This window comes from Kogia breviceps, chromosome 7 (genome assembly GCF_026419965.1).
Source record: "Kogia breviceps isolate mKogBre1 chromosome 7, mKogBre1 haplotype 1, whole genome shotgun sequence".
Taxonomy (NCBI): domain Eukaryota; kingdom Metazoa; phylum Chordata; class Mammalia; order Artiodactyla; family Physeteridae; genus Kogia; species Kogia breviceps.
In genome coordinates, this window is record NC_081316.1 from 52,169,870 (window position 1) to 52,180,505 (window position 10,636).

General features: G+C 33.9%; 1 protein-coding gene across 6 annotated transcripts in view; it reads left to right on the top strand.

Annotated features, from left to right (window-relative positions):
- NOX4 (NADPH oxidase 4) overlaps positions 1-10,289 on the top strand; it is a 147,570-nt gene extending 137,281 nt beyond the window's left edge. For all 6 annotated transcript variants that reach the window (XM_059068555.2, XM_067038299.1, XM_067038302.1 and 3 more), the window contains one exon: positions 8,122-10,289. In XM_059068555.2, the coding sequence (XP_058924538.1) occupies positions 8,122-8,242 (121 nt within the window). In that variant the 3' untranslated portion in view covers positions 8,243-10,289. The remainder of the gene's footprint in view (positions 1-8,121) is intronic.
- The last annotated feature ends 347 nt before the right edge of the window (positions 10,290-10,636 follow it).

Genomic DNA, 10,636 nt, shown 5'->3' on the forward strand with positions numbered 1-10,636 from the left:
GACTTCATTTTAGATGTAAAATTTTGGTTAACTTCATGTACATATATTGCTGAGAGAATATAAAGAGATAAAAATAGAGAAGAGAGGCATATTAATTTGCACACATGTATGAGAGTTGTCTCTTCCTTGTATGTCTTTTTAAAAATTATTTATTATACCTGAGATCCAGTTTCCTGTTATTTATAGTAAAAATACGTATCATGCCTTAACTTAGTTGAATGTATGCATCATGGAAAGGGAGAAAGAAAGAACTTTACATGGCTTTTGGAGTAGGGAAAACTCTTCTGGGATTGATGTCTGAGATATATCTATATTTTACTGCCACATGGTGTTTTAAAAACAAAGCAGATTAAGGATACCTAGGTTTGGTCTCTTACATTTGCTCCTGTGTCCCTGGGTCAAGTCACTCGACCCTCTGTATCTGTAATACAAGGAGTGAATAATCCCTAAGGCGTGAATAAGCTTTCATGATATAAGATCACACACTTTAAAAATGAATGGAAAAATGAGTATCGGTATAATAGGAAAATATTCACCAATATGTTGAACATTTATGGAACTAGTTCCCAACATCTTCCCCCAAACAACATTCTCTGCTAGCAACTAAGTCTATCTCTACCCATCTCTACAGAATTTTTGTAGATAAATCTCTAGATGATTGTTGGATTGCAACAACCTAATGAAAATTAGTGCAAATTAATTACAAACGTTAAAATTAAAAGTTGTAGGATTTCATTGTTAGTGAAAGTGACATTGGGGAACTCCTCAAATTACACAAAGATCTCCTAGAGTTAAACTAGTTAATAATTGGAAAACAAAATATAAAAAAGAAAATGATCATATACGGTGCTTTAAAAATAATGATATTATTATGAAGAATTTAAGATAAGCCTTTAGGAAATTTGCAAAATTTGAAAATCTAACTCTTTATTTGCCCTATGAAAGCCAAAAAAGAAAATAATGGTATCTTATTGTCATAATGCAGTGTTGACAGAGACAGTATACAGACAACCAAAATGTCTCATTCCCTTTTCATCTTAATGAAAACTGCACTATGCTTTTTTTATTTTTGGTGGTATAAATTCAGTAGTTCAGTTTTATTCATTTTAAGTAATCCATTGTGTCTAGCTCTGGTTTTGATAGTAACCTAAATTTTATTAAGTGTAAGAATTTATTTTCATACTTTTTTATTATTTTCTTTCTTCTGCTCACTTTGGGTTTCATTAGCTCTTCTTTTACTAGTTACTTCAGGTGGAACCTTAGGTCACTAATTTTAGATCTTTGTTCTTTTATAATAAAAGTGTTTAAAACTATACATTTTCCTCTAAACACCACTTTAGCTACATACCACAAATTTTGATATGTTTTATTTTCATTTTTATATAGGTCAAAATATTTTTACAATTACCATGTGAATTCTTTTTTGACACGTTGGTTATGTAGAAGTATGTTGTTTAATTTCCAAATATAGGGGTATTTGTTCTTGATTTCTGGTTCAAATGGGTTTTAAGGAAACATACTCCTTGTTATTTCAATCCTTTAAAATTTATTGAGACCTGTTTTACTGCCCAGAATATGGTCTGTCTTGGTGAATGTTTCATGGGCACTAAAAACAAGTTTGTATTCCATTGTTTTGGGGTAGAATACCTTATAAATATCAATCCATTCCAGTTGGTTGATAGTGGTATTTAAGTCTTCACTACACTTACTGATTTTCTGTCTACTTGTTCTATCAATTTCCAAAAGAAGAGTGTTGAAGTCATTAACTATAATTCTAGATTTGTCTGCCTTTACAGTTCTATCAGTTTTTTTTTTTTTTTTTTTGGTAGTTCTATCAGTTTTTGATACATGTATTTTGAAGTTTTTTAGTTCTAGGGTCTAGTTGTAGTGTTTAAACTATTTACATCTTACTATTATACTGCATTCATTACAAAATAAATTATATTTTATCATTATATAGATTAAAAATATTCTTCATTTTTCCAGCTTTGTTGAAAAATGACATATAATATTGTATACAGTATAACAATTTGATATGTATATGTTGCAAAATGACTACCACAATAAAGTTAACATATCTATCACCTCAAATAATTACAAATTTTGTGTTTGTGTGATGAGAACTTTTAAGATCTACTGTCTTCCCAACTTTCAAATATACAATAAGTATTGTTAACTATAGTCACCATGCTGCCCTTTACATCCTAGAACTTATTCCTCTTGTAACTATAAGTTTGTAACCCTTTGTCAGTCTTCAGTCATCCCCTACCTCCCCCATCTGCCTCTGGCACCCTCCAATCTGCTCTGTGTTTCTATGAGTTTGGGTTTTTTAGATTCCACAAATGTGTGAGATCATACAACATTTGTCTTTCTTTGTCTGATTTATTGTGCTAATCATCATGCCCTCAAGGTTCATCTGTGTTGTTGCAAATAACAGGATTTTCTTCTTTTTTATGGCTGAATAATATTTCAGTGTGTGTGTATCACATCACATCACATTTTCTTTGTCCATTCATCCATCTATGGACACTAAGGTTGTTTCCATGTCTTGACTATTCTAGATAATGCTGCAATAAACATAGGGATGCAGATAACTCTTCAAGAGAGTGATTTCATTTCCTATGGATATATACACAGTAGAGGGATTGTTGTATCATATGATAGTATTATTTTTAATTTTTTGAGATACCTCCGTACTATTTCCCATACTGGTTATACCAATTTACATTCCCACCAGTAGCATACAAGGATTTCCTTTTCTCCACAACCTCGTCAACATTTAAAATGTAAAAATGAATTGAATAGACATTGTAAAAATGTCTATTCAGTTGTTCTGCCTATTTTTTATTTATTTATTTTTTGCGGTACGTGGGCCTCTCACAGTTGCCTATTTTTTAACTGTGTTGTTTGTTTTTCTTTTGATATTGAGTTTTATGAGCTGTTTATATATTTTGAATATTAACCCTTATCAGTCATATCATTTGCAATTATTTTCTGCCATTCAATAGGCTGTCTTTTCATTTTGTGGATGGTATCCTTTGCTGTGCGAAAGCTTTTCACTTTAATTAGGTCCTGTTTATTTTTACTTTTGTTTCCTTTGCCTTAGGATATAGATCCTAAAGCATATTGCTATGATTTACATCAAAGAATGTTCTGCCTATTTTTCCTTCTAGGAGTTTTATGGTTTCTGGTCTTATATTTAGGTCTTTAATCTAATTTGAGATTCTTTTTGTATGCGGTGTGAGAAAAGCCTCTAATTTCATTCTTTTTACATGTAATGTACAGTTTTCCCAGCACCACAAACCAAATTCAACAATACATTAAAAGGAGCATACACCATCATCAAGTGGTATTTATCCAAGGCATTGCAAGGATGGTTCAGTATCTTTATATCAACCAATGTGATACACTACATTAACAGATTGAAGAATAAAAATTATATGATCATCTCAATAGATGCAGAAAAAGCTTTTGACAAAATTCAGCATCCATTTATGATAAAAACTTTCCAAAAAGTGGGTATAGAGGGAACATACCTCAACATAATAAAGGTCCTATATAATAAGCCCACAGCTAATATCTTACGCAATGGTGAAAAGCTGAGTTTCCTCTTATTGGATTTTTTTTTTTTTGCTAGCGAGTTATATGAATTTCTTATATACTTTACATATTAACCCCTTATCAGATATGTAGTTTGCAATTATATTCTCCCATTCCCTAGCTTGCCTTTTCATTTTGTCGACCATTTCTTTTGCTATGCAGAAGCTTCTTAATTTGATGTAGTCCCACTTATTTATTTTTGCTTTTGTTGCTTGTATTTTTGGTGTCAGTTTCATGAAATTATTGCCAAGACCACTGTCAAAGAGTTTTTTCCTCTGTGTTTTCCTCTAAGATTTGATGGTTTAAGGTCTTATATTCAAGTCTTTATTTCCTTTAGAGTTAATTTTTGGGAGTAGAGTGAGATAGAGTGCAATTCCATTCTTTTGCATGTGAATATCCAGTTTTCCCAACATCATGAATTGGAGAGAGTATCTTTTCCTCATTGAGTTTTCTTGGCTCCTATGGATTAAGTTACAGCCCAACAGTTTACTGTTGCTTTCTATTTATCTCATTTGTTCTTTCCTTTTTTCTTTCTTTATGTACTTTCTTTTCAATTAGTGTTATTTTATGATTCCATCTTTTTCTCCTAAAGTGACATATTAGCCATACCTCTCTGTTTGACTTTAGTTATTTCTTTAAGGAATTGGATCCCAAGTTGCAATCCTTGGACTAGCATCACCTGGCAACTTTTTGGAAAACCAAATTCTTGGAGCCATATCCAAGATCTGCTGAATCAGAGGATCTAGTAATGGGGCATTGCTATCTGTGGTCTGTGAAGTGCCTTAGGTGATGCTGATGAAGCTGAAATTGGAGAAGCATTGCTCTAGGTTTACTGTGTACACCATTAGCTTATCACAGTGTACTTCAAATAATATTATACTACCTCATGTACTTCCATTCACCCTGCATCTCTTTGGCTGTTATTCTTATTCATCTTTCTTCTGCATATACTATAAACTCCATAATGTATTGTTATTACTTTGTTTTAAATATCAATTATATTTTAAAGAGATTAAAAATTAGACAAAATATACAGTTTATTTATTCACAGATTCACCATTTTGGTGTCCTTCATAGCTTTGGGAAGATTCACATTTCTATTTCATTTCATTCTCCTTCCCGACGAATTCCCTTTATATACCTTATAGTGCTAGTTTGCTAGTGATGAATTCCCTCACCTTTTGTTAGAAAAGTTTACATTCTATCTTCAGTTTTGAAAGTTATTTTTGTTTGGTATAGAATTTGCTTGATTAGGATAGTTGCTTTTTTTTTTTTTTGCCTTTCAGCACTTTGAAGATTTCACTTCATTGCCTTCAGACTTAAATAGTTTGTGACAAGAAGTGTATCCTTCATCTTCTATTATCTGTAGTGTGTCCCCACCCTCTGTCAGCTGCTTTTGTGTTATTCTCTTTGTAACTGGTTTCCAGAGTTTTATTATAACTTGCCTTGTGTGTGTGTGTGTGTGTGTGTGTGTGTGCGCGCGCTCACGCGCGCGCGTATGTATATTCTCCTTGGAGTTCATTAGATAGTTGGATCTGTTTGTTTTCATCAAATTTGTAAAAATTTTGGTAATTATTTCTTCAAATATTTTTTTCTTTCCCTCTGTCTTATGTTGAGACTACGTATATGAAAGACTGGTTGGTATTGTCCCACAGGACCTTGGGGCTCTTTTCACTTTTCTGCCCAATTTTTGTTCTCTGTGTGCTTCCATTTGTATATATTCTACTGCTATATTTTCAAGTTTACTTATCTTTTCTTCTTCAGTGCCTATTCTTCTGTTAACCCATCAGTATATTTATCATTTTAAATATTGCATTTAATCTCTAGCATTACCACTTAGGCCTTTAAAAAATCTTTTTTCCTTTCTCATCATGTCAATGTTTTTCTTTGAGCATATGAAACATGTTTCTCATCACTGTTTCAGTGACCTTATCTAATAATTCCATCATTTCTGTCATTCTCATCTCGTTTCTATTGACTTATCTTTCTTCTTGTATTAGTTTGCTAGGACTTCCATGATAAAATCCTACAGGCTTGATGGATTAAACAATAGAAGTTTATATTCTCACTATTCTGAAGGCTAGAAGTCTAAGATTACGATGGCAGCAGGGTGATTTCCTCTGAGACCTCTCCTTGGCTTTCAGATGACTACCCTCTTGCTGCCTCTTCACATGGTCAGTCTTTTATCTGTGCATGTGCGTCTCTAGTGTCTCTTTAATTTCCTCCTCTTACAAAGACACTAGTCAGATTGCAATAGGGTCCACCGTAACAACATCGCTCTATCTTAATTACATCTTTAAAGGTCCTATCCAAATACAGCCTCATTCTGGGATACTGAGAGTTAGAGTTTCAACCTATGAATTTGGGGAAGGGGACAAAATTCAACCCATAACACTTCTAGTTATAGTTCATAATTTCTTGCTATACACATTCCTGGTAATTTTTTATTAAATGGTGTACACTTTGAAGTTTAGATATCAAACTCCAAATTTTTATTTATTCTTTTCAATATTGCTGGAATTGTTTTTGGCATACAGTTTTGTTACTTGGGTCAGTTTGATCATTTTTCTTTTTTAATTTGTTTATTTTTTATTTATTTTGGCTGCATTGTGTCTTCGTTGCTGCGTACAGGCTTTCTGTAGTTGTGGCAAGTAGGGGCTACTCTTCATTGCAGTGTGCAGGCTTCTCGTTGCAGTGGCTTCTCTTGTTGTGGAGCATGGGCTCTAGGCACATGGGCTTCAGTAGTTGTGGCATGCAGGCTCAGTAGTTGTGGCTCACGGGCTCTAGAGCACAGGCTCAGTAGTTGTGGTGCACGGGCTTTGTTGCTCCGCAGCATGTGGGATCTTCCCAGACCAAGGCTCAAACCCGTGTCCCCTGCATTGGCAGGTGGATTCTCAACCACTGCGCCACCAGGGAAGTCCGTCAGTTTGATCTTTTCAAGGCTTGATTTTAAGCTTTGTTAGTATGAGTCCAGAGCAACCTTTAATCTGGGCTAATTTTACCAACATCCTCCCTACCCTTTGCAAATAAGGTAATAACTTTTTGAGTACACTATCCATTGCCAATGTATTATATATAGAGCTTTCCATTTTGGCTTGTGGGAATATGAATTGTTGACAGCCTTGCGTAATCTCCGAGTTGTTTGGCCTACTGCTCCTTGGTAGTTATCTACCCAGTTTCACATGGTTTCCTCTAACACATGAGGAGATTAGTACTCAGCCAAGGACTTGAGGATACCCCTCTGCAGATCTCCAGAGCTTCTTTCTTCTGATATCAAGTTCTAGCTGCTTTGGCCTTCGTGAACTCCAATCTTTTTCTCTTTAACTCAGTAAGACCACCAGTCTCTGCATGAGTTTCCCTCTTCTGTGCTACAGCTTCTAAATTGCCTTCAGGCAACAAGAAGAGACAGATGTCAGGCTCACCTTGTTTTCTCTTTTTTTTCTCAGGGATCACAGTTCTGTGCTGCCTGTTGTCCAGTATCTGAAAATAATTGTTTCATATGTTATTTGTTTTGTCCTATTTTTTTAATGCAAGAGGGTAAATCTAGTCCCTATTTCTCCATCATGGCTGCAAGTGCAAGTTTATTTTGTAGTTCTTTGTTTCATTTATCAAGGTGAAAAGTTTTAATAAAACTTTTTTCAGTATTTATTATAAATTTTGGTACCCATTTAAATGGATTCACTGTCTTTTGTTCAGCAACAGTTATTCTCAGATAATGAATACATACTGGATTTGTCCAAGATATGATAAGAATTGTCAATCATGTTGATATCATTGGAAGAATTCAATGCAAATCAACAAACTTTGCAGGAGATCAATGTGAAATAGTAATCATTTTGTGGGATTTATTTATTCTATTTGTTAGGGATATGTATAATTTATCTACCAAAATTTTATGTTAGCAAATATAGCAAATAATAAAACCTGCTTGGTATTTGTTACAATTATTATGGCACATAAATAAAAAAGAAAATGTATCCAGATTAGTATGCTTTTTGTTTTAATGTAGATATAAATTAGTCACAAAATTATCCTTTCAAATTGGTAATAGCTTTCCTTTCTTTACGCTTATTCACCACTTCCCATGAAAATCCATGGGATCTTTAGGGGGGAAAAAAGGTCTGTAAAAGATTTAGCATGAGAAGAACTGATATGGTCCAGGGTGGATAGAAATCTATTCATATGTCAAATGTGGAGCACTTGACATCTATCAATTGCTGCTCTTGACTTCGTTTCTGCCTTCATCAATGACATGCAGACTGTTCACTCTGATAACAAACAAATTTGTGCTCATAGTTATATTCTTTGAATGATCTTGATCTCTATCATGAAAAGCATGAGGTAAATAAAATATCTTCCCGGTGGTCACTTATATTTGGTAATAATTGGAAAATTATTTGTATGCAAAGCAGCAAGAAATTAACTTTGTTAACATCTTTAACATGCTACTAAAAGATACTTCTTGTCATGTTCTGCCTAATTTTCCACCTGATTTTCCATTTTCTCCCTTTGTCTCTCCAGGAAAACAGTTGGTGTTTTTTGCTGTGGACCTAATTCAATTTCTAAGACTCTTCATAAACTGAGTAATCAAAACAATTCATATGGGACAAGATTTGAATACAATAAAGAATCTTTCAGCTGAAAACCTTTGAGATGAACAAAGACTCTAAAGAAGGAATGAGTGCAATTTCTAAGACTTTGAAATGCAGCTGGATCAAACAACTGTGTCATGCCAAAGAGTAGCAAGGTTTTCTTATTTATGATTATTTAAAATGGAAATGCAGAGAATGTGGCAAGATGACAGGTCACATTACAAGTTTAATCTGGAAACCAAAGAGGCTCTGAAGAATATTTGATATGATTATTCACTTTTCACTGCTCAAATTAAAAGAAAACTATTAGATGCACACTGTTGATTTTTATGGCAGATTCAAGAACTCCCTAGTAAGGTGTTGCTCACTGAGAGGCTGATAGCTTTGGTCCTCTTTAAATTGTTTTTGGTTGAACAAATGCAAAATTGAACAAAATTAAAAATTCATTGAAACTCAGATTACATTTTCTACATGAGTATAAACAGAGAAGCTTTGATTTAGAAAAGCTCCAGGTAAATATACTAGAAGTCTGAAAATACAGCACAGGACACCATTGATACGGGTACTTTGTGTCAGTATCTAATCTTGCCCACTACTGATGCTAATACCTCTACTTAATATGAGTAGACTTTATGCTCAATGAACCTTTTGCAGATGTTGATATAATACCTATTTTTATATTTTTCTTTCTTCTTTGTTCCTTAGTCTAGGGAAATCTGCCCTCCCTTGGCATGTGTTAGACACAATGATTTAATCGGTCCTTTCTATCCCCAATTTATTTAATCTATTACTATAGCATTTTAATGAGGAAAATATCATTACTATAAATTATAAAGGGATATATAGACTAATAACTTTTTTCCCTTTTCAGCATTTTGGCCTCTATTATTTTTATTTACTTTTTTTCCCAGTGCAGTTTATCATAGCCTCTTAAGGGGCTTTGTTTAGTTTGCACTTTGAAGACCAAAGGGTGTTATGTCTGCCAAGGTCACTGAGATATAATTTCTCTCTCTTTTGTCACACATTGGTTTATGCTGGAGACATTGAAAGTGTAGTCACAAACCTGAATAGGAAACCTATATTTTACTCTTTATACAGGAGGGAATACTTTATTTGCTTATTGAAATTTAAGTGCAGAATCAAGAATATTATTGTTGCACTGTCAGGTATTCTGGGTCCTGATAAAGAATTACTGAGTTTAAAGTCACTGTTAGGACTGTGCTGTGTGATCCTATCAGTTTATGCTCCCCGGCCGTTATATTCTCGGCTCAGAGAATATAATTCACTACCTTAAAAATTAAGGCATTTTTACAATTTAGTGATTTTCTTTTGTAGACATCTATCAATTGCTATCAAATATAGCACATTGCAGAAATCAGCAGTGTAGCTTGTCGTGCCTTTGTTAAAATTTTGCATGATATAACATAACATGATAGATGCTACTGTCATTTTTTAGCTCTGATTCACCAGTAGCAATCAAGCATGTTAAACCATCTAGCATTAAATGCCCATGAACATATTACTTACAGCTATTTCTTCCTCTCCTTGGAACTCTTTCTTCTCCTTCTCCGGAAGGAAAGTGAGTCAGAAAAAGATATGGGAAATGTGCAATGTTCCTGCAGATTTAGCTCTGAAGGCATATTTAATAACCAGTACATCTTGGCAACACTTCCTAAAATAAAAATAATCTTCATAAAAACACATAACAGGAAAAACTGGTAAAAAGAAACTTGAGTTAGTACAGGCTTGATATGCAACACTCTTTACTAATTATAATTTATTTATGTGATTATATTAATACACCTCATTTTAGTAAAACTGGTGGAAAACTTTTCAAGAAGAATGATCTTTCCAAGTAGGTCTGCTATACTAGATGAGCTTCTTTGCTTATTTTAAATTCTAGTGGATGTTCCAATGTTGAGTGTTAAACATAGGTAATTTTTGCTTCTGTAAGTAGGAATGAAACTAAGACTTCGTCATGCATGTACAAGAGAGCTTTGTTTTGTTTGGAGCGATTCTTTCTCTGGGACTAATTCTTGTCGGACCAATCTTAAAACAATAATTTTAATGGCAATAAATGTTAACATTGAAAAGGTATCCTTGAAATCTCTATAAGCTGACTTTACATTTGCAACAAATAAAGCAGGCAGAGTTTCTTCACAAGGTGACACAAGTTTAAGAAACATAATTTGAGTGTGCACTAGCGTGAGTGGCCTTAAGGATCTCAGTTCTGGGGCTGTCAGTGACACTGGCTATGGTGTAACTGTGGCAATTGCTCCTCACTCTGGGATGAAGACTTCTCATTTGGACTAGGTCAGTAGTTACCAGTCTTTTAAGTAATGTATATTTTTGGTGTTTTTGTTTTTTGTTTTGTTTGTTTTGTTTTGTTTCGGTACATGGGCCTCTCACTGTTGTGGCCTCTCCCATCGCGGAGCACAGGCTCC